This window comes from Ochlerotatus camptorhynchus, unplaced genomic scaffold, assembly GCF_037179485.1.
Source record: "Ochlerotatus camptorhynchus isolate MF236.1 unplaced genomic scaffold, CSIRO-AGI_Acam_v1.1 ptg000370l, whole genome shotgun sequence".
In the NCBI taxonomy this organism is placed as follows: Eukaryota; Metazoa; Arthropoda; class Insecta; order Diptera; family Culicidae; genus Ochlerotatus; species Ochlerotatus camptorhynchus.
This window is the reverse complement of record NW_027040858.1, coordinates 5,535,623-5,560,442: the sequence shown is the minus strand read 5'-3', so window position 1 is coordinate 5,560,442 and position 24,820 is coordinate 5,535,623. Positions and strand designations below refer to the sequence as shown.

Sequence of the window (24,820 nt, the reverse complement as noted above, 5' to 3'; positions counted from 1 at the left end):
TTACGTGAAACGCTGTGTGGTTATTAACTAAAGGAAGTGTCTAGAAATCACGCTAATAAAGTATAAAAAATTGTAATCATCATTTTTAGCATCTCCTGCATTACCTAAGTATTACTTAAGTGGGTTTTCCTTGTTAAACGCTTCGAAAACTTGCATTACTTACATGAATATAAAGTAGGGGAATTTACGTATTCTCGTCAATCTAAGCAGCGTCTGCACTTCTACTAGCATTTTCTCAGCGTCACGCACATAGGGGAATTTACGTATTCTCGTCAATCTAAGCAGTGTCCGCACTTCTATTAGCATTTTCTCCGCGTCACGCACATATATGACGTGTTTGCTGGTTTACATTCATCTGCTGCTTGCTTCTCTATCCATTCCAATCGACAGAATTCTTCAAAACTGTTTGAAAGCGTTTTTACAACGCTCCAAACATCTCAGGTGAGTGTGCCTATTGTCGGCAGCCTCTTTTTCTTCGGCAACCTTCCCATTAGAACTGCGTGTTAACCAGCTGTTCTATTATCGGCAACTCGAAATCAACCCCATTTTGTAGTGCGTATGCTTTATTTGAAGAAAAATGTAGCATTACTGGATTGCTCGATCGTTCAAATATAATCAGATTGAAGCTGAAAGGCTAAACAATCGTTTGGACACATTCAGGGAAGTGCGTTGATGGGAAAACATAGTGAAATTAACGTTTAAATTTTGGTTGCCGAAAACAGTCAATGGGTGCCGAAGCCAACATCTACCCTATATGATGTAGTTATTATCAGCATTAAGTCAAACAAAAATTTCTTTCAAATTAAAAAAAAATCATCTTTTATTGAAGTTCTCAGTGTCTCAGTCTTTTAAAAACAAGATCTTAAAACAACATCCTATTTGCTTCCATTCACTATGATGACTATTCACTTCACACATTAGGATCCATTGTGAAGCATTCACGCCTTTTCGTAAGTTGAATTTTCCATCTGTTCAGAGCATTAATCTCATACTCATCCAAACTCCATCGTAAAACCAGTGCACCTCCTTACCCGGGACTGCTGCACCATCAATTAAACTCACACGCCAGCGGGGATTTAAATCATCGCCCATGATCTGGCCGGTTTTGACATCTGGAACTTCCACTCCATAAACCAGGTGCGGAGGCTTGTCGTTAAAAGTTTTACAGTCGTATCTGCTGCTGGTTCACACTTTTCGGATGCCAGGCCAGTACCGCCATCATCGATTCCGGCTTCCGGTTGTCGTTAGGACCGACGTCGAGTTTCATGGCCTTTTCCTTCACGTGGTTACGACATAATTATGGTGGTGACCTTTCTGCTTTTATGCAGCTGAGCTGAGATGAGATGAGACGACAGATAGCGAACCGGAGGGTACTTTTTTTTTTATTACTGCGCGCAGTCTGTGACCGTCGTAAAGTTTTGCGTTCGGGGATTGGTTTGTGATTATTGTCCGTGTTGTTGTGGACTCCGGGTGACGGGTTTGGGAAAAGGTTGCATTATTTCATCTATATCGATTTGCATGTGAGTCCAGGGTTAGCATGTTCACTTTCCTACACCAATTGTTCTGTTGCTAATAACGTTTCACTCAGTTGATGGAGCTTGGTTTTACCTTAAGCAGTTGATAGAGTGGGATCAGAGTTCATCGTAGACTCGCAAAAAATAGTTAAATTACTACATTTGAATTTTTTTTTCATTGCAATAATGATCAGCGATTATGTACCTATAGAAAGCTCGAACTCGTCTCTATCTACGTTGCCTCAAGACAAAAAAAAAACTTTTTTCGTAAAGTGAGCACAGAGTTATTAACAAACGAATAATTGAGCATGCTAACCCTGCAAGGGACTGAACAGTGGGGGTTTTCGGTTTATATATGCCATATGTTGCTTGTGGGGGCTAATATGGGAGGGTGCTATCACTTTTGCGTCGCTTAAGTAGTAGTAATGTAGTGTTAAAATCGAGTTAGGATTTGAAATAAGTTTTGCTTTGTGATGGTTACGGATTTTTAGCGCTTTTTTCGATTAAAATTCTTTAGATTGGTGATGCTAAATTTATTGAAAAAATTCACCGATCTGCAGCGTAAATTTGGGTGGGTTTGATATATTTGAAGAAAAATGTACCGGAGTGTTCTGTTTTTGCATTACGTCGATAGTTTTTTCTCTGATTCTTCAGAAGAAACTCAGCCGTGATTAAAAAAAAAGTTATTGCCTATTAACGGCTGATAATTGGCCTCCATCTTTTCTGCAACACGTAAAATACTTATAAAAAGGTTGATTCCCTTCGGTAAGGATGCCACATATGAAGAAAGTTCTTCATTTTGGAGACCTTTGAAATTCTTTGTTTTTTCGCGAAGACTGACATTTTCTTCCGCATATATTTTAACGATATTCTATGTTTAATGAAGGCACTTGAAGACATGGTGAAACTGAAGAAGACTTCCGATGATTTTTGCTATTGAAATAAATATTTTGACTTTATATCTTAAGCTCTGTCTTGAACATGTTGATTATGAATAGTGTAACCAAAATCAGTTGTTTAAGGAATAATACTTTGTAATTACCTGGAGATCATTTGACTACTTCATGATCAACGTCCATTCTGGGATAATATTTGAGGTAAGCCATTTGATTTTTTGAAAAGTGACCAGTTTCACGCGAATCGAAAAAAAACTCGACCTTAGATCTTTTAGTATTTTTTTCAAAATGGCGACTTTGAAATTTTTTAAAATTTTTAGCACGAAAACGGCATTTCTGATCGAAATGACATGTGAGACAAAATTGCAGAGAAAAAAAATATTTGTCTGAGAAAAATATTAAAAAAAATGATTTTAATATTTTTTATTAAAATTAAAAAAAAAAAAAAAAACAAACCTAAATATCTCAAAATGTCCTGGTCTGATTTTAAAAAAAATATTTGCTTAAAAAACTAATGAAAAATATAAACTTTTGAAATATTTAAAATTACAAATTGACAAAAGTCGTGAATCAAGAACTTACATTTTTCAACTTTTTGTTAAATCGTAATTTTTACTCAGAAAACAATGTTCGAGAGATTTTAAATCATTTACTGTAGGATATAAAACACTCAAAAACGCGTACTAACAAAAAGTTTAAAATTTAAACCAAAATTCTTGTTCTACGATTTTTGTCAGTTTGGCTAAAACATTTCAAAAGTTTGCGGTTTTCAAAAATTAGTTTTGTTAATCGTGCAAGGACATTTTGATACATTTGGGTTTTTTTTTATTTTTCCCTAAAATACATTATTTTTCTGTAAAACTGTGTCTCAGTCGCCATTTCGATCAGAAATTCCGTTTTCATGCTACAATTTTTTTAAAAATGTCAAGAACGCCATTTTGAATTTTTCTCAACATCCAATTGCCGAATTTTAGCAATAATGTGAATCGTCGCCCATGACAAACAATTACTTCCTGATCAGAATATCAGACTACGCCATTTGAACGTTTGATATGATTAAGAACTTCAGAACCTGATGTCTTCAAAAATGAAACTGTGGAATATATTAAAATTTATGATAAGCTGCAATCTTTCTTAACAAAACCCATATCTGTATAATGAGAGAGAGAAGGATTAGTAATTTCCATTTAATTCCACTACCTTATTTGCTTATCCTTGACAGATACGCGTATTTCGTCTACAATGTGGAGACTTCTTCAGTGTCTTGTACTAATACTCGACTATCTGATGATATCTGATCAACCATCAATTTAGAAAGAATATCTGGAGATGTAACTTAAAACTTTGAACAGTTGAAAATCTTCGTAATGATAATTGATCAACCTGAAAAACCTTTAAAAAAGTATCCTATGAACTTTATTGAAATCTTCGACTAGCTGGAGATCTTTCAAATACTCCCTATCTTCTTATACAAATATCTGATGAGCATCATTTGAAGCATTCGGACCACCTAAGTTATATTTAATTGAAAAATCCTGACTATCAACAATGTTCCCTAAAATGTAGTTTCCTGAACTTCTATGAAGGTTCCTATACTTCCACAAAGTGTCTTAAACTTTGACTCAGGTACATAAATTCAAACATATCTTTCTGAACTTCTTCCCAATCAATTGAACTCACTGGCATGCACAGGGTGGGGCAAGGTGGGACAATTGCCCCCCCCCTTTTATAAATAAAATTTGTATTTCCACATTTACAAAATTATGATAACTTCATTTCATAAAATAAGGGCACTGGAAACCTTTTATTGCGTCAATTCCTTTGAGATGGTGCCTGAAAATTGCACCAATGTGATTCATGGAGGGTTCAAAGAAATTTAAGGTTGAAAAAATTCACCTTCGTGGTGGTAAGAAGAGAAAAAGCTTTTTATTGAATATTTCTGGTGTAAAAATAAAATCAAGGTTGTGCATGGAGGGACTAATCTAAATCAAAATTGGAAAAAAATGAATCACGCTAAAAATTTGGAGGTGCGCATTTAACTGAAAATTTCTGGTGGAAAGTTCGCTACACTGTGGTGAATGTAGAAGCAAGGTTTATTCATTTTTCTGGTGCATAATTTCAATCACTCTGATGAATGCAAGCTTCATTGAAAATTCATGGTGGAAAATTTGCAGCATTCTAGCCTGAAAATTGCACCACAAAGGTGCATGGTGAAACAAACTTCCCTGGAAATTTTTGGTGCACCGTTCTGGTGAATGGAGGAGCATGCTTTGTTGAAAATTTCTGGTGCAAAATTTGCATTGCTCTGATAAATGAAATAAACGGAACATTTCTGGTGGAAAACTTGCACTGGTCTGGTAAATTAAGACACAAGCTTTATTGAAATTTTCTGGTGGAAAATCTGCACCTGGTGATCGGATGGGCAAGCTTTTTGAAATTTGCATCCTTCTGCTGAATAGAGAAACAAACCTTAATAATAATTTCTGGTGTAAAATTTGCAAATGGTGTAAATCATCAGAAGATTGGAAGGAAGCTGCTTTACTGAAAATTTATGATGAAAAATCTAAAAATAGGGGCAAGCTTTATATGGTGGAAAACCTGCAACATTCTGATGATAGAAGAAGCAAGCTATATTGAAAATGTCTGGTGGAAAATGGAAAAAGGAAATCTGCACCAATCAGAAGATTGGAGAAGCAAAATTTGGAAAATTTGCATCGTTCTGATCAATTTATATTTTCTGGTGTAAAATTGTATGGGGGCAAGTTTGTATTAAAAATTGCACTGATGTAAAAAATGCACAGTTCTGGTGAATGGAGGGGCAAGCTTTATTGAACATTTCTGGTAGAAAAACTACAACGTTTTGGTGATTGGGCGGGCAACTTAAACTTGACTTCCGAGAAGAACCTCAAGGGTATTGAATTCTGAGGACAGTTCTAAAAGAAAAGATTTCTGGGGATGATTCCATGAAAATTCAGTAAATAATTTCTGGTGAATGCTGCAGATAGTTCCAAGATAATTTCGAAAAGAATACCTAGAGAATCAAATTTTGAATGAAATTCCAAAGGGATGTCGAGAAAAATTTCAAGGGAATTCCGAGGATAATTTCAAGCTCATTCTGGGAAGAATTTCTGGAGAATGCAGACGAAATTCTTCTGAAACTTTATGGGGAATTTCAGTTCCAAGGTGTTGTGATAAAAAAAAATTTATGACAGTTTGTTGGGAGAATTCTAATAAAATTCTACGGATAATTTCTAGTGCATCTTGCAGATAGTTCCAAGATAATTTCAAAAAGAATACCGAGAAAATCAAATTTTGAGAGAAATTCCAAACGGATTTTTAGCAAAATTTCAAGCGAATTCCGCGGATAATTTCCATTTCATACAGTTCCAAGGTGTTCTGAGAAAAAATCATAAAGAGTTCTAAATATAATTCCAGTGGACTTCTGAGAAGATTTTCAAAAGAGCTCTTAGGAGAGTTTTAAAAAAATCCGAGAAGAACCTCAAGGATATTGAATTCTGAGGACAGTTCCAAAGGATTTCTGGGGAGTATTCCAAGAAAATTCTGCGTATAATTTCTAGTGAATCCTGCAAATAGTCCAATGATAATTCCTAAAAAAATACAGAGAAAATTGAATTTTGAGTGAAATTCCCAAGGGATTTTGAGGAAAATTTCAAGGGAATACCGATAATTCCTTGCTCATTCCGGGAATAATTTTTTTGAGGAAATTCTTCTGAAACTCTAAGGGAATTTCAGTTCCAAGGTGTTTTGAGTAAAAGTCAAGAAGAGTTCTAAAAATAACGACAGAGGACTTCTGAGAAGAATTTCCAAAAAGCTCATAGAGTTCTAAAAATTTCGAAAAGAACCTCAAGGAATTCTGAGGATGGAATTTTTCGCAACTGTACAAAGTTTGAAGACAGTTTTTGGATTCCCTAATCCAAAAGTGGGTATTAGTTGAACCTATTGTTGTCTTACTAAAAAATCGTCTAAGAATCTTCTCTGAAAATTTCAAGTCATTTGTTACCGTGGTTAAAAAGATATAGCTATTTATGTGCGTTGCAATAAATTCGGGTTTGCCCTTTATATCATCTTTAAAACATGTTGAATATTCGGCATCATTTTCTGTCCGACTGGCGGTACTTTGGGACGGTTCATCATCGACATCGCCGATGGGATTAAATTGCCAATTTCCATTGAAAGCAGTTTGCATTGAAGAAGACGATTCACAAAAATAATTAAAATTAGTTAAATTAAACCGTAGAGAAACAGAAAAAAAATGCCCCTCCTTAACAAGATTCCTGAGCACGTTAGTGATTGAACTTATCCGAAGTTCCCTGACCCTCTATGACGTATCCTGAATTTGCGAGAAGTTCTGCAAAATCTTAGAAGGTTTTGTCCATTTCTACGAAGTAACCTGAACTTCTACGATTTGTCCATAGCTTATACGAACTACAATTTAATTTCTACCAAGAATCCTGAACATGTACATATCAGGGCTCTATATTTTCGAAACACTAAAATGAGCTCGGGTTTTGTTTCTTTCATACATCGTGTTCATCCCATCATTTCTATAACGCCTAGCTAGACGATCAGCACGAAACGAAAATGAAAAAGAAGCACGCTTAGAACGAAATGTAATGCCGATTATCGAGTTAAATGTAATGCCGATTATCGAGTTGAAACTAAACGTCATTATGGCTTTCAATCCCTTTCACCGATACTCAATCACCGCTCTTTCAAATTGTTTAATATGCGTTATGTTCCATTTTCGCTACTTTTTTGGTAAATATGTGGATGGAAGATAAATTAAATATATAACGTGTAATCTTCAAGTGTTTTCACGTGAGAAATGATTTAAATATATATATTTTCATTCTCCGTCATTTCTTAGCTTTCTTAATTCGACCAAGATCTCAGGACATCCATAACCTTTTAACAAATTTTTCTGATTGTTGGGGCAGGTTCGTGATTTCCGTTAAAAATTTAACCAGCGGGAAAATCAAATGTGCACTGTAACTATGCTGAGTGGGGGTGTGAGCATCGGCTAACACTCCAGTTGATTCTTTAGGTTTGCGACTAACCGCCACTAGGAGTCACTTCTTCTTTTGAAAGGAAACACTTTGCAACTTGGATTTGAATTTATTAAGTTTTAACTTGGGATACACTTTAGATCTGGTTTTTTGGATAGCTCAATTTGGAATAATTTATTACTAATAATTCAATTAACTCTTAACCTAATTTGCTACTACTACTAACGTAATTAATTTTTATTCTACTTATTTCCAGTACTACTACATTTGTATAGCACTCATTTGTAGTACCAGAATGGTGCGTTCGGCGCGAATCTATAAAATAGATTTGGAAACTGGTTGAGAACAAACACTGATCATATGGGCGAATCAAAGTTCCCAAAACTTCAAGGGAGTAAAAAAAAACTCTAACGATCTTAGAAGTTTGCTGAATTTCAACAATATTCTTTGAGCATCTACGAAACTTTCTGTACTCCTACAAAGTTTGCAGAGGTTAACCGAGTTTCTGCAAAGTTGTCCTGAACTTTTGAAAAAATCCTACCTCTTCTATGAAATTTTGCGATGTTCTTCAAATTTCTACTAAATTTGCTTAACTTCTACCTAGATCGCTGAGCTTTTTAAAATAAGTCTACGGAATTCCTTAACACTCCGAACACGATGCCTCCGGTAAAATGTGTAACGGCAAACTTTCAATGTTTGAAAAATCATAGCTCAGCCATAGCTCAGTATATTAGCTAATTTCAAATATATTGGTGTCATTTGAATTTACAAACATTGCCAATTCGGCGTGTTAAACTATTTCAATGCCAATCATTAAAGAAGTGACCTAAAATTAAAAGAAGGTCCCGGAATTTCAATAATGTTTCCTGCAATAAAACAAAGTTTCATTAACTTTATCAAAGTTCCCAAAGTTGTACAAGTTTCCCACTTCTACGAAGTTTTCCAGAATTTTTTCGAAGCGCTCCTAATTTATCTCCTGTTGGACTGGACTGGGTTTTCAAACAAACACCAAAGTATGACAGGACTGCGCTATTCGCTAGTTTTGACTCCAAGGTAATTGTGGAAACCATTTAAAGATTATAGTGAGAAGAGCTCCTAGTTAAATTTAAGGAGTGTTCCGAGTAAACATTTTCGGTGGTTCTGAGGAGAATTCCAAGTTTGAGGAAGATTTTGGGTTCAATTCTAATGAATCCACCAAATAAGTATTGTGAGGAATTTCAAACGAGTTCTGATTAGGGATTCAAGGAAATTAAATTTAGGATAGTTCCCTAATAATTCTTGGGTAAATTTCAAGGAACTGTTATGGTTAATTTCAAGTGGATTCTAAAGAAGATTCTGAGAATAATACCAAGGGAATCGAATTTCGAGGATTCAATTGCCAACGGAATTCTGAGAAGAATTTTTTTACGGAATTTCGATGATAATACCAGGGGTGTTCGCTGAAGCATTTGTAGAAAATTCTTAGGAGAATTGCTTTAAGAATTTTAAGGAGAATTCAGTAGAGCACTCCTTGATAATTCTAAGCACAATTTTAATACTTTCCAGAGGTGAATAATTCTATATAAACCCATACATTTACATAGAATTATGGATGGAAGCTTCAATGAATTCTTCGCGGAATCATTAAAAATACGAAGATAGAGTGTTCTTCAGGGAATTTTGGGACGCAGGGTGGTCAGCTGACCAGACAAACCTGGAAATAACTGGAAATCTGCAAAAGTACCCGGGAAAACCGGCACTCACCAGAATTATCGTGGGGTTCTACTCAGAATTATAATGGCATTCTTGAAAACTACCAGAAAACTCTTCTCGTAATACCTATTTGGAATTTCCTTGAAACGCTTCTAAGAATTTCCACGGAATCCTAAGGGATCGAATTTTCAGGATAGTCTTAAGGGAATTTTAAGAAACTGCCTTGAAACTATCCGGAAAATTCGATCCCTTAGAAATTATTCTCAAAGTTTTCTTTGATTTTTATTCAAACCTCTCATCAAAATTCCTTTTTAGAAATCCTTCGGAAGTTTCTTCAGAAATCCATTTGAATTTTTCTAAAAATTTCCTACGAATTTCTATTTAATTTTCCTTCATCTGGATGTCTTTTGATGTTTCCCGAAATCCACTTGATCTTTTTTTTTTTGTAGGACTAGAATAAATTTAGAAATTTATTTAAGTTACATGTAAATTATTAGAAGGGCACGAGACCGAATTATTAGATTGAGCCTAGAAATTATTTTAGAAAGATGCTATGTCATTAGGCATGATGACCATTCGACCTAATGACCTAGTGACTTAGCGTAAATTAAAAAAAATCGTAACTCTTGGATTTGAACAAAATTATAGAATTCTCAGACTTCGAAGCTAGAAGCTAAAGAATTACGATGAGAATAACAAATGAGTTTTGAGTCGAATTGTAGAGTTGACGCAACCCTTCTTGCGGTTCTTGTAGGTTAGACTGGTGGAGCGGGGCTTGCGGCGCATAAAGTGCCGCTCGACCCACTTGAGCACCGTCAGCACCGAATCCGTGAACGGTAGATGCCCCTCGGTCGAGGTCTATCTGGGCGTTCGTAACGCGGAACGCAGCTGCCATACCTTTGAGGGTCATCATAGCGTCCTCATTGGTAACGTCGTCACCGGCGTAGATGATCTTGATTCGTTCGCTCCAATCTACGCCGAAGGCAGCACGCATGATGGAAGCACTGAACCGGCGGTTCCGCCTCCACTACGCAGTGTGCCTCCGTAACACTGAAGCCGTTATCGGTGATTAGTTGGCGTGCCTTGGAGACCATCTTATGTCGCAATTCGCTCGGTGTTTACCAGTAGTGGAACGTCAGGATGGCACCCTTGTTCTCAACCCAGGCAAGCCCTGCAATTGAATTGTTCGTTAGAGTAAGTCTGCTGATAAACTCCAATTTGCATCCTCGACTGGTTTTTCGTTCTGGTTGGTGAAGCTGTTAGTCCTCCAGGTTAGTTGTACGTTATATGTCCTACCGAAGCTAGCCACACACACGTTCTGGAGTTCACATTGTCCGCGATCAAGGCAACATTTATACCAATTTGGTGTAGAAATTTGACAACTTTGGATTGGTACTGCTGTCGGTACAGTATATGCCAAGCCGAGGCTTAGGTTTCTCTGGATATTACACCCCAACCTAAAATTGAGTGATCCCTACCGAGGCAAGATTGATGTGACGTCATCGGACCTTTTGCTACTTAGGTTCGAATTTGGATTCAGAGCAGTTACCTGTTCTGCCAGGTCACCTCGCTCATCCACTGGAGGACTGACTTACCAGAAGTGGAGAAATTTCATTATTTGAAAGGGTGTCTTCAAGGTGGACCTAAAAGCCTAATCGATCCACTGAAAATTACCAAGGCTTGGGATACTCTGGTAAAGAGGTACAACAACAACAAGCTGTTGAAGAAGAAGCAGGTCCAATCTTTCTTCAAACTTCCGACCCTCTCCAAGGAATCTGTTGTTGAGTTACGAAATCTGGTGGAAGATTTTGACCGACTCGTCCAAACACTTGATCAAATCGTGGAACCTGCTGAGTACAAGGATCTCCTATTGGTGAATCTGCTCACGATGCGACTGGATCCATCAACTCGTCAAGCATGGGAAGAATATTCGGCCAACAAGGAGATGGATTTACTGACAGACCTCACCGAATTTCTGCGTCAGCGAATGCAAGTACTGGAATCCCTTCAGACGGACAACAAGATCGTCCATCAGCGACAACCACCACCGAAACCGAAAGCTTCAGCAATCAAGGCAAGCTACAATTCGATTCAATCGTCAGGAGGCAGATGTGCGGCTTGTAAGGACAACCACCTTCTATACCAATGTTCCGCATTCCAAAGACTTTCTGTGACGGATCGGGATTCTGAAGAACTGAAGCCGTTATCGGTGATTAGTTGGCGTGCCTTGGAGACCATCTCATGTCGCAATTCAATCCAGGCTCCATGATGACAAACCTTTTCCTGCAAAGTCTTATCGGGTGGATGAACTTGCTTCCAGACCGTGGTTACCGGCGTAAATGATGCATTCGATGCCAACCATTGCCTTGACGTTATCCACATTACGACCCAAGAGAACGGCAATGTGGACGTTGGAGTGGCCAGACGTTGCCAGATCTGGATGTGGTTCAATCGGTGCCAGTGTGCCGTCGTAATCCAGCAGCAGGGCCAGCTTGTGGTTGTTGCCGATATAGTTCAAAAGATAATCATCGGCAACAATAACAAGCTGCTGGATTACGATGGTTTGAGAATCCGAAACCCATCGAAATAGGAGACGCTGTTTTTCTGGTAGATGAAGGAGTGAAGAACCGTTGGATACGTGAGATACTGGAAGCGGGGTTTCCCAGAAAGGACAGACGAATCAGACAAGCAAACATCAGGACGGCGTCTCCTTTTGAGCGGAATCGAGAGAAGCAAACTCTCCAGTTCAATCAAAATTCGTGGAGTAGCTTTTTCGTAGCTCTGCACTGATAGACCATCCAGATAGGGATACATTTTCGCTAGATCCCGGTACCGAAGAGCTTACACCGGTAAATTCACAGTACGCCCGTTTTCCAGAGTAAATCTGGTACTCCCAGAAATTTGCAAATTTACGCTACGAGATATTGCCTCCCGCCGCGTGACGTTCGCTGTCCAAGTCAAGGGCTGAACCTCTCCGTCGATGTTCAACTGGTCGGCGATGTCTGCATTCATCAGCGTCAAGGATGAACCCTCATCAAGGAAAGCAAAGGTTTCGATCCGTTTTCCCTTCCCATACAATGTAACAGGGATAATACGAAAAAGTGTGGAGCATTTCACTTGACAATCCACAGAGACTGGTGCTTTGGATCCCAAATGTGAAGACTGATTGGATTTGGGCTGACCCGGATGTAACATCGTATTATAGCCCTTAGAACAACCCCCTACGTATGCTACCAAGCATCGAACGCAGAATTGGTGCGCTTGGACTGCTTTCCAACGATCCCCTGATTCTATGCTTGTCACTTTGACAAACGTAGCATGGTCTAGCCTGACTATCTACCCTCTTACCTGCAGGATTCTCTTGGTTACGGAAGTCTTACGAATAATGCGCATTCACGTACGCCCTTTCCTTTGATTTTTGTTTCTCGGGTCGACTCAATCGCTGAACATCGTGGTCGCTGAAGTGAGCAACGTCGCTGAAGGTTCCCAAATCGTCGAATCCGACGCGCTTCTTGAAAAGTGCCCATCCAAACGAATATTGGTTGGTAATTTCGCGACTAGCTCATTCAATAACGAGGGGTTCATCAAATGCGCCTGCTGTTTCACTGCTTCCAGGTGTCCAACGAGATTCTGTACGGTGATGCCGAAGGTGACCAAATTTTCCAAACGTTCTGCTTTAGGTGTAGGTACGGAGCGTACCTTGATCAGCATCGACTGGTCAGGACTACCAAATAATGTTAAGATGGAGAAGATTACTTCTGACTGTTTCCAGTGCGCATCCCTTCAGGCATCTTTGTAACCTCATCAGGTTGTCAGCATCCGATGTGTGATTATCGCCGTTGAGTACCGGTAGCTACTTACAAATAGCGGTCACTCCTCTGGGTTTCCAGCTGAAATCGAAAAATGTCCCCAAACTGCTTGATACTGGAAGGCTGCGTCTCTGGCATCAGTGTCGGATAGATGAATGGTGGTATTGGATTCGGCTGCGAGTTTGGGGGTACTGGCATTGGTTCTGGATTCGATGACCACGGCATCGGTTGTGGAAATGGTTGTGGGACTGGCTGTGGAATCGGATGAGAACGTGGTTGTGGCATCGATTGTGGGTTTGGTTTTGACATCGGTCTTGCGGAATCGGCTATGGAATCGGCTGCGGAATCGGCTGCGGAATCGGCTGCGGAATCGGCTGTGGGCCCGGTTGCGGAACCGGCTGCGGTATTGGTTGCGGAACCTGCTGAGGAATCGGTTGCGGGATTGGATTTGGCTTCGGTTGTGGTCCCGGTTGCGGAATCGGTTGCGGAACCGGCTGAGGAAACGTTTGAGGAAACGTTTGAGGATACAGTGGTACAGGTAAAGGATTTGGTATTGGCTGCAATGGTTGCTGAATCGGTGTTGGTGTGTACGCACTTTCTTTGTTTGGCTCCGTCCACTTTGGTACCACACCCTTATGTTTTACCTGCATTACATTCCAAAGCTGTAAGAGGAGTCACTTCTTCCGCGATCACTTCGGTCAGAACCTCTGGTTGCCATGCTTGACTTGATCCATTACCGCCATCTGACAACTGGTTGGCATGCTCCAACAACTACTGGCTGACTCTATTCTTGCTACTTACTCGACTACAATGGCTGCCGATACTATTTTCATAATCATCAGCTTCCGCCATCAGTATCGCGTACTTTTGTTCCCGGAACCTTTTCTCTAATTCAGCTCTTTCCATCAAAGTTCTCTCCTCAGCTTCATTAGCTGGAGTTGGTTCCGCAATGATCTGCCAGACTTCAAGACATTGACTTCGTTTACGCCAGAGGCAAATTTGCTGCACGACCAACTATTTTCACGGATGCTGTCGTCCACCGTCGATCAAGAAAAATGGTACCGATCCTTACAGGAATCACAGGCCACCGTATTCTCCGATCTGTCCGGATCAGATCTCCGATCTGATCATCCTGACTATATGCCATCATCACACAGAACCTCTGGTAGCCCGATCCGACAGTCTGCACTACCTTCCAACAAATTAAATTCTTTGAAGATAGTTATCAAGAACGAAATAGAGCACTCAATGTTCTTTTTGCAATTCCAATTTAATCTTTAGGATAGTGCTTTAAAGCTAGAAATAAGTGTAAACATTAGTCTAAAGCGTATTTTTGTTAAATTTAAGTCGATCTTATAGTTCCAGTGACATCAGTACATTTCTCTACTTCTGGACAACTTCTTCTACAGTATTTCCTTGTATTCATATTGGTAAGTTTACTTTTAGTTAGCTATAGTGATAATTAAACAACTACCCAGTTTAGAAATTTTAGGTTATAAATTTTGCCAATAATTTAGTATTAAGTAATTAATTAGTTATCTACTAAATACTTTTAAGGAATGTAATACAATTAAATCACTGTAAATTTTAAACAATCAATTTATAAGTATCAGCATTCAAACTACAAAATGTATTCTAACATCAATTAGTAAATTATATTGAACTGTTTGCACTGATGAATCGCACATTGGATTTTCTCCTACATTCAATCGATCAATTTTGCTCTTCATCCTCGTTGGCATTCCTCTTGTCAGCACAAAACTTAAACCTTCCTGTCAACCAATCCACCTAACCTGTCCATGAAAAATAATTACCCAAAGTTCCATGCAAATCGGAAAAGGTCAAGGAGATGAACATTTGCATAATATTGCTTCATATGCAACTTGGAAACGATGATTCCACTCACGGGTTACATTTCCAGCGTACTTAAGTAGTACTTAGGTTTAGTCGCTCAAAAGTAAATTGTTTTTGTTTTCATCAGTTGACATGAATACTAACCCCCCATTTCGTTCTTCCATGTTACAGGTAAGCATTCAACTGGATTTTATTTACGAAGGGTGCGCGTCATAATCGCGATGCAACAAAAAAACCGGTAAGGACCTTTGACTGAGTTGCAGCAGGAATTCCACCAGAAGCTGAAACAAATGAACACAAATGCGGTGCGTAAAAGAGTAAATATTAGCAAAACAACCACCGCATAAAGCACAGGGAATCTCGACTCCATCATCGTCCTCGTCATCACCAGAACCACCGCCAGCACCAAGTCATCAAGAGTTCAGAATGTGAGACACACACACACGCACACATGTGGGTATGGGGGCAGAAGAAGTGGAAAAAGTAGTAGCATTTTTTACTTCAATTGCCAAGCGCTTGAATGGGAATCGAGAGAAAGCGAGAAAGCTGCGATAGGAAAACCGAGAGATGAGCTGGCCTTGATGTGGAAAATTTTTCCACACTTGAAGAAGAATAACGGAAAACGTAAAAGCTCACATTCGCATAGCCAAGAGGGCAAACAGTTTTCTTTTTTCGAACAGGGGGGTTTGAACGGAAATGAGAATGAACACTGCTTACCAAGGGTGGCGGCGAATGGAAGGAAATTTCGTATTTAAATGCTGCTATATTCAGCTGTTGGTTTTGTTTAAGTGGGTACTACGGACGGTGAATGGAAAATTATGACACCAAGTAGCGCCGGAAAAGATTTTGTTTGTGTTCGGAGTAATTCAAGCTGGTGGGAAATTTTATGACTGCTTTTATGAGGTTTAATATGGCGTTTTTATTTGGAACTCGTTTCGGGAATTAAAATGTGCTGGGAGAGTTGGGAAAATTTAGTGAAATTGGTGAAACATTGATGGAATATTTCACTGAATGTCACCGATTCTCTTCCAGCCGAAATGGTAAACCACGTGTGTGTCATACGTAGACAGCAGAGCAAACAACAGCTTCTAATGTGCTCACCAACGGGAAATTTGCATACATACAGGAGAAGTGCCACCTTTTCCAAAATTATCAACCGTGGCGTGGCGGTTGAAGGCTGGAGGCTGGAGGCAGCGTCGACAAACCGAACCGGAAGAGCTTCGCTCCTTTGTTTTTCGCCGAGGGTGGACTGAATATTTCAACAAACTACTCGGAACAATTGTGGAGCTTAGCACACATGCAACTACTGGGATGTCGTGTTGTTTTGGTCGACAGGCTGTACCTAGTGTTGTGGCAATGGTGCAACTAGGCTGATGCGCTGATGATGCAGCAAACGAGTTGTTTACAAAGCTCTTATCTTGGACCAGGTGTGATTCCCACATCGAAAGCGGATTGCAGAGGTGACAATAGGTACCGGTCGTTGTTGTACGAATTGCTCGCTGATGAAATTAGGCTGTTACGCGCCTGCATTAGAGCCGGGGAAAGGTTTGTGGAGTGTGTTTTTGTGTTTCTAGTCTTTAATGCTTGTTCTTGTTCTGTCTTTCGGAGTGTTACTTTTGCTATTTTGTTTTTTTTTCTTTTGTTACTAAGTGATTGACATCTTTTCTGTTTGGTGTTACCAATTGTCATCCTTTCGTTATGTGTTACTTGCTTTTTACTTTATGGTTTTCTTTTTTTTTTATTCCATGCACTTATTTCTGCTTTAGATTTTCCAATATGTGATTTACAGTTTTAATTTGTTTCGTTTTATTTATCCTTTATTTGCTTTGTTTTCCAGTTTCATTCCCATTTGATTTTAAATTTCACTGGAAAAAATGAAATCCTATGAACTTCAGACTCGATTTTCTCCGATTTACATGAACCTTTACATAATTGTTTGTTATGAACTATCATTCACATTTGTGCTTTAGGGGTAGTTTACCAGTTCAAACAAAATAATTACGTTTTAATTTTTCTAAAAATAATGAGAAAAAGAAATCAAAAATCCAATAAAATCAATTTTTTTTTGTCAGAAAATTCACGTGCAATTTTTATTGTGAGTCATCATGGCATAAAGTTGTACCCTAAAGACCACAAAGCATCGGCCTTTAGGTTTAGCTGAGGGTCAATTTTTTTCATGTTGAAAAAAAAAATTACATCATAATTTTTTCAAGAATCTAAGGAAAAACTTGATTTTCTTTGATATTTTATATTTTTTCTCAATTATTTTAGAAAAATAAAAACATTTTGAAATTAATTTATTATTTTTGGTGTGGTAAAGTTTGCACGGAAATCTTATCGCCCCGATAATAGAAATTGACGTTATCATTTTTTGTTTATATAAAAAAAAAGGTATCGTAAATCTAAAAGTCTTCGTTTTTTCTCCAATTCCAAAGAATATTTACGTGTAGAAACTTTTTTTTATATGTCATCATGATTAAGAGTAAGGTTTTAAAAAACCGCAAAAAACGACCTTTCTGTTTTCTTAAGAGTCCAACTTTTTTGACGTCGGACAACATCTTACGGGAATATTTGCAGATAGGAGTGCAACTCAGAAAATTGTGTGACAAAATAGTGTCAGGTTTTAAACGCTTACAACTTGTCCGTTTATGGGTGTATTTCAATTATTTTCACACCATTTTATTCAGATTTGTTTCAAGATTCGTATGGTATGGTAATTATTGTAATTTATCGTTAGTAAACAAATGAAAATTGATCAAGCTTTTTGATCACAATGGACCAACTGCATGCTAAAGATAATAGAGAGACGAATCGAGAGCGAGGTTATAAAGACGGTACCTGGATGTTTTGTTTCAGTTCGTTGACGCTTGCAGCACGTGGCAGTTGCCAGGTCGTTTGATGCCGGGCTCGGTAAATTTTATTTATTTGTTTATTTGTTTATTTAATAATTCAACTGACATTTAATGTCTTAATGAATAAAACTTAATCTAAATAGGTATGGTCAACGAAACGAAAACGGTCAAGTAACCGGTGACGAAACACATTTGCTGATACGTTAAAGTCAAATTCGCAATAAAAGTAGTTAAATTGTCGGCTGATTGCACGAATTGGCTCATTCTGCGTATAATTTCTGCCTCGTGGCTCCAAAAACAGAAATTCGCGTTGACGAAGAGGTCTCTCAGGAGCATACATATTTAGCTGGGCCAGCAAAGTTGGACAGTCGATGTCACCCGTGAGAAGCTTTCCAGCAAACATACTTTGAGCTACCGTCCGTCGCACCACTAGCGGTTCGATGCCCAGAAGACGGCAACGCTCCTCGTACGGTGGCAGGTTCGATGAGTCACGCCAGTTCAAGAAACGAAGAGCATATCTCACAAACTTTCGTTGAACAGATTCGATTCTAACGATCCAAGTGGCTTGGAAAGGGCACCATACAACTGCACTTGATTCTAATATAGACCGCACAAGTGAGCAGTAAAGTGATCTGAGGCATAACGGGTCCCGGAACTCATCGACAATTTTGAAAATAAAACCCAGTTGGCGATTGGCTCGGGAAATGATGTCGTTATAATGGATTTTGAAGGTGAGTCCGCAGTCCAGAGTAACACCGAGATCCTTTATTTGTTCTACACGGGCAATGAAACGTCCAAAGAGCACATAGTCAAACATAATTGGTTCGTTTTTACGGTGATAGGAGATGACGTTGCATTTTTCGATGCTCAGGCCCATCAAATTTCTCGTGCACCAGTCAGCGAAAATACATAGAATATGCTGGAGATCCCAACAGTCCGAGAGGCTTTTGATAATTTTGTAGATTTTGGCGTCATCTGCGTAGAAAAGACGACATCCAGATGGTAACAACAGAGCGATGTCGTTTAAAAAGATCGAAAACAGCAGAGGTCCCAGGTTGCTGCCTTGCGGGACTCCCGAGTTGTTGGAGAAAACATTTGAATCTGTCGCGCCAATCTTGACTCGTACAGAGCGATTCACTAAGTACGATCTGAACCATTTCACAGCCGTAGACGAGACACCTAGTATCTCCAACTTAGCAAGCAGGATTTCATGATCCACCCTGTCAAAAGCGGCTTTTAAGTCCATGTATGCAGCATCAACTTGCCATCCAGCATCCAAGCTTCGCAGACAGTCAGAGGTAAACTGCACCAGGTTCTTGGAAACCGATCGCTTGGGGTAAACACCATACAGCACATAAACAGAGCATCATTTACAATAATCTCGAAAAGTTTAGAGCAGGCGCACATGGAGGAAATCCCACGATAATTAGCGACATTCCGTTTGTCTCCTTTTTTGTGAATTGGAAACAGATAGGAAAGCTTCCAGCGGGAGGGGAATTCACTTTGCTGTGCCGAGAAATTAAAAAGTCGCGCAAGTGGAAGGCAGAGGTTGACTGCACATCGTTTTAAAACTGACGAGGGAATTCCGTCAGGACCAGCGGCGAATGAGTTCTTCATTTTGCGTGTTGCGGCTATCACCATGTCTTCAGTGATGTGAGGTATGTCAAAACTAAAAACATCACGTGGCATCCCGGAGGTTGCGACCAACACCTATGTCGGTGAAGCGGAAAAATCGTGGAAGACTTGTTTGAATTGACGAGCAAACGCTGCATTTTTCACTTTCGCTGCAGGCCGTATCATCTCCGAGGAACATGGAACAAGGCAGCCCGGATTCTTTCCGTTTTGAATTTACAAACGACCAAAAACCTTTCGGGTTCGACCGAAGGTTCGCTTCCGTGCGTCTCACGTGCCGATTATAGAGGAAGTGGCTGTAGTTTCGATAGCGACGACTTGCGAATTTAAACTGTTGCTTGTAGAACGGTAAGCGAGAGCTGCAGTACCTTCGGAGTGCGGCGGAGCGCTGACGTTTTACGTAGGCGTGGGTTCGACCATGGAGGCTTCTGCGGGGGACGTCTTGCTGGGACAGTGCGGAAAATAACTTCTTCCAGCGCAGAGCTGAAACAATCCACAGCATCATTGACACTAGCGGCCGTTTCGATACAGTGCCAATCTATTTCCGCAAGCGCATTGTTCAATGCAGTGTAATCGGCCCGGCGAAAGTCCAGAAAGCAGCACTCGGAAAACGGTATATATTCAATTGGAGTGTATAAACTTAGTGACACGACGAGAGCGGGATGGTCGGCATCTAGTGGCTCGACCGGTAGAGAAACAGAAGTGTCTGGTAATGCTGAGTCATTTGCCAGAACAAGATCTAACAAACGTCCATTACGGTTGGGAAAAATGTTCGCCTGAGTGAACCCATGAATGTTAAATCCGTCCAGAAGTTCACAGCAAGCAACCGGCATATGCGATAGCAGAGGATCAATGAATGGTGTGCCACTGTCAGAGAAACACCACTGTAAACCAGCTTGGTTGTAGTCGCCAAATAGGAGAGCGGGAGAATTGGGGCACAATTGAGACGAAATCGAGCCCTACACTGAGCTTGGTTCTTGGCAGATCCACAACAATCCAGATTTGCTCTAGCAGACTTGAAATGGGCGAGGTACTTACATAGCTGGTCAGTTTCGTTGTGACGGCGATCAGAACCCCACCATCACGCAATTTTTGACTGTTTAGGGGAGAGCGGTCGGTTCTGAAGACGGAATAATGCGATCCAAATAGCTGCGGTGAGTAAATCCGGTCATCCAGCCACGTTTCTGTCAGAACAATCAAATCGTACTCAGCCTCCAAGACAGCCAGGAAAAACGGGTCGATTTTAGTCCGCAGCCCACGCACATTTTGGTAGTAAATCCGGAGACCACTCAAGATGCCACTACGCGAACTGGAAGTTGAAGGGAAATCAGGTACCGAAAGTTCGAAATCGCAATTATACTCGCCTGGAGTTGCAGGCCGGAAGCCCCCGATACCACCACCGACCACAGGACCGGGACGATGACGATGGCGGATGTCAGCAGCAAGCGCGACTGGGTCGGAGGGCTCGGGAGCTTCCTTAGTGCCTGTTTTAGGGTGTCCCGGATCCGATGAAGTTGTGGCGATGGTGTCAACAGCTGGAGAAACGTAGCACGCTAGTTTTTTGCCGAATCAATAAACTCGCGAAACTGTAATCCGGCAGGCCAGGAATCCGGATCGAGTGCAGCATCTTTCAAACAAGGATCCAAACCGATCTTGAATGACACAAATGTCATACTGGATACGACTTTTCCTCTGGGAACCAAACGCACCACATCGACAGGTTCAGTTAAGCTCAAGCAGCGTGACACAATACTCTGCACGTCGTTATCGGTGATGAGCGGGTTCAGGCCAGAAAGATATAGCCAGAATTTCTCCGGAGGTGTACTAGGAGCAATAGAGGGAACGGAAAGACCACTCAAGTCAATTGTTTTCGTTCCATTTACGGTTGGCACGTCAATATCAGCAATGAATCAAACTCAAAATTGAATAGAGATAAAGTACACGAACGCCAAAACTTACTCAAACAGAGTAAAATTTGCTCAGCCAAGGACCGTTCTATTAACTAATGCATAATCTTCCGATTTTCCGCAAATTGTAGATTTTTTTCCTAGAAAATCGAAGAAAGTTTTTCTAATGGCAAATCAACTTTAAACTAAATTAAATCAAAATCATCTTGCGTGAAAAATACACCGACATAGGAATAAAGTTTCTCTCTCTTTGTACTACTACCAAATAAGTGATGATCGTTTGGCTGTACTTTTTGACAGTTCGTTTGACGGCATTGGCCATTGTATATAGCAGAAAGTAGCATATTACTTACTAAGAGCCTATAAGGACAATCTAGCAAAATTTTACGTTTTCAATACGATTTTCTTTATATGTATTCAAGTAGGTTTGTGACTGTACTCGTAGATTAATGAAGATCAATTAAATGTTTCTCCTTCATTTTCAGTTAATTTTTGAAGAAATTTTAACTCACTCCGCGAGAAGCTCCGCTCTCTACGATTTTGAGTGAAATATTCAGATAAATAAGCTCAATTCATAAATCGTCCTCCAGATAACGCTAATGTGCAATTCGATATCTTACTGATTGCCTAAACTTAATAGCAAGTCTAGTCGATATCTCGACTAGATAGAAGGTTGCTATCTTGAATGAAGTTGTATAGATGAACAATACCTATGTGACGATTTGACTTCTAATCGTTTGCTTTTACTTAATAGCTCAACTAGAAGAAGGTTTCTATTATTGACAAAGTTTATAAGACCTGTTGGATGATGAATATTCACTCCATATTCACTTCCATACTAGGCAACGCAAGTGTTCAAAGTGCTACCCATTTCAAAGTTGTTCACTGATGAACAAAACCTCATGGATGCTGCACATTTTAATTTAGACTTCAATTACAAGGAATATAATAAACATTATTGAGTTATTGATAGTTGGTTTTTTTTAACTAGTTCGTTTATTTGGTAGGCTCAATCGTGTAAGCTTTACGGAGCCGATAGTTCATTGTTCTTTGTTTGTAACAAAATCACTTAATTCTATGTCTAGTAGGAGTTGGGCCGAATACTCGCGCCTTACTCGAGGTTAGAGAGGTACATTGTCGAAGGATAGGATCACGGGAGGAGCTTGGGGGTAAGGTTTCGTTATCTCATCAGAGTTTTGTCGCCAGTATGAATGGTAGTGCGGTTCTAGTTTCGTCTGGAGTTCGACCGGCTATGGTGACCAGTGGGCGACGATGAGACTCATCGAGACAAGACAAACAAAAACTATTAAAGAGAGACCTTGATAGTTGGTTGTTCATATTAGAATTCTAATTATGAATTAAATAAAAACGAAGCTTTCAATTTTGAAAATTTAAACTTAAGTTAAAATTACTAAATGTCACATTATTTCAAAACGTTTAGCTTTGGTGGATTTTGGATTTATTGTATCTCTATTTAAAGAATAAAGGGTGTCCACGATGAAATTGCCACACTATGAAATTGCTCTAACTTTTTAACCGTTGGGTAGAATTTAATGAAAATTTGGGTGGATTTAGTTCATAGTGCATTATTTACATCCTGCAAGTTTTAAAGTCCTGTGATCAAAACTCGCGGAAATGGAGTCGAAAGAACAGCCCGTGCGTGATAAAATCTTGCGCATTCATCACGAGAACAAGGATCTCTCGCATCGTTCCATCGCTAAAACGTTGGGAATCGCGAATTCCACGGTGTCGCGAGTGATTAAGCGGTTCGAGGAACGGTTGACCACCGATCGGAAGCCCAGAAGTGAAGGAAAAAGTATTCCGTACAACACCAAAAATCACAACCGCGTAGTTGGGGCCTTCAACCGAAATCCGAACGCCTCCGTTAGGGATGTGGCTAAGAAGCTGCACCTAAGCCGAAGTTTTGTCCAGAAGGCCAAAACTAAGGCTGGGCTTCGAACGTTCAAGGTACAAAAGGCCCTTAATCGCGACGAGAAGCAGAACAAGTCCGGCAAAACCCGTGCCAGGAAGTTGTACCTCAACATGCTGACGAAAGTTGAATGCTGCATCATGGACGACGAAACATATGTGAAGGCCGACTTCAAACAGATCCCCGGCAACCTGTTTTTCACGGCCAAGGATAAGTTCAGCGTTCCGGAGCATGTCCGCACTCAGAAGATGTCCAAATTTCCTGGTTTGGCAAGCCATCTGCACGTGCGGGAAGCGGAGTGCACCTTTCGTGACCCAGGACACGATGAACGGACAGGTGTACATAAAAGAGTGCCTCCAGAAGCGGCTGCTTCCTCTCCTGAAGGCCCACAACGTCCCAACAATCTTCTGGCCGGATTTGGCCTCATGCCACTACTCCAAGGACGTGCTGAAGTGGTATGCGGACAATAAGGTCAATTTCGTGCCGAAAATGTTCAACCCTCCCAACACTCCGGAGCTCCGCCCCATCGAGAAGTACTGGGCGATTATGAAGCAGCACCTTCTTAAACGACCTAAGGTAGTGAAGACAGTCGAGGAACTGAAGAAAGTATGGGTTTACATGCAAAAAACGGTTGATTCACAGGTTGTGCAGAATCTTATGGCCGGGGTTAAGGCCAAGGTGCGGGCATTTGCGTATGGACTGTAAATAAAATACGAGTAAAATGGTAAAATGAAGTTTAATAGTTATTTCTCAATCCCTGAAAATTTGATGGCAATCGGATGAAAACTCGAATTTTGCGAATCAATTTTGTGTGTGGCAATTTCATCGTGGACACCCTTTAATTCCAAAGTCAACCAAAATTAAATGTTTTGAAATAATTCTCAATATTTTTAACATAAGACTAAATCTTCCAAATTGAATGCTTAGCTTTTATTTCATGGATGGTAATTAGTAAAATAGGGTAAATGTTGGCTTCGGCACCCATTGACTGTTTTCGGCAACCAAAATTTAAACGTTAATTTCACTATGTTTTCCCATCAACGCACTTCCCTGAATGTGTCCAAACGATTGTTTAACCTTTCAGCTTCAATCTGATTATATTTGAACGATCGAGCAATCCAGTAACGCTACATTTTTCTTCAAATAAAGCATACGCACTACAAAATGGGGTTGATTTCGAGTTGCCGATAATAGAACAGCTGGTTAACACGCAGTTCTAATGGGAAGGTTGCCGAAGAAAAAGAGGCTGCCGACAATAGTCACACTCACCTGAGAAGTTTGGAGCCTTGTAAAAACGCTTTCAAAACGTTTTGAAAAATTCTGTCGATTGGAATGGATAGAGAATCAAGCAGCAGATGAATGTAAACAAACAGACACATCATATATGTGCGTGACGCTGAGAAAATGCTAGTAGAAGTGCAGACGCTGCTTAGATTGACGAGAATACGTAAATTCCCCTACTAAATAAATTAAAATAACGAAATAGTCCTACGTCAACAATGCGATCGTGCTTCGGTTACAACTTTAAATTTTTCATGATTCACTCCTCGGGAGGGCCATGTTGTATTTCGCCCCGATGATGATGTCTACAGGACCAGGTTCATAGAAGCGTGGATCAGCCAAAGATGACGATTCCGGAAGCGTTCAGCCGCTGAGATCACAGGATGCAGTCGGTAGCGACACAGTCAACCGTGGGAGGACGTGAAA

At 40.0% G+C, this 24,820-nt stretch overlaps 3 protein-coding genes across 6 annotated transcripts in view; 2 read left to right on the top strand and 1 right to left on the bottom strand.

Moving 5' to 3' along the window:
• The window catches only part of LOC135710034 (uncharacterized), a 32,745-nt gene extending 20,802 nt beyond the window's left edge, over nucleotides 1–11,943 (bottom strand). Inside the window, exons 1-3 of the mRNA XM_065232487.1 lie at nucleotides 11,868–11,943; nucleotides 11,444–11,775; nucleotides 9,935–10,156 (exon numbers count right to left, since the gene is read on the bottom strand). Coding sequence (XP_065088559.1) covers nucleotides 9,935–10,156; nucleotides 11,444–11,775; nucleotides 11,868–11,943 — 630 coding nt within the window. The remainder of the gene's footprint in view (nucleotides 1–9,934; nucleotides 10,157–11,443; nucleotides 11,776–11,867) is intronic.
• The window catches only part of LOC135710154 (uncharacterized), a 267,613-nt gene extending 243,675 nt beyond the window's left edge, over nucleotides 1–23,938 (top strand). Inside the window, exon 2 of the mRNA XM_065232667.1 lies at nucleotides 22,664–23,938. Within this exon, the coding sequence (XP_065088739.1) occupies nucleotides 22,819–23,583 (765 nt within the window). The 5' untranslated portion in view covers nucleotides 22,664–22,818 and the 3' untranslated portion in view covers nucleotides 23,584–23,938. The remainder of the gene's footprint in view (nucleotides 1–22,663) is intronic.
• LOC135710128 (low-density lipoprotein receptor-like) overlaps nucleotides 1–24,820 on the top strand; it is an 852,116-nt gene that overhangs the window by 358,794 nt on the left and 468,502 nt on the right. The gene's annotated exons all lie outside the window — the stretch shown is intronic.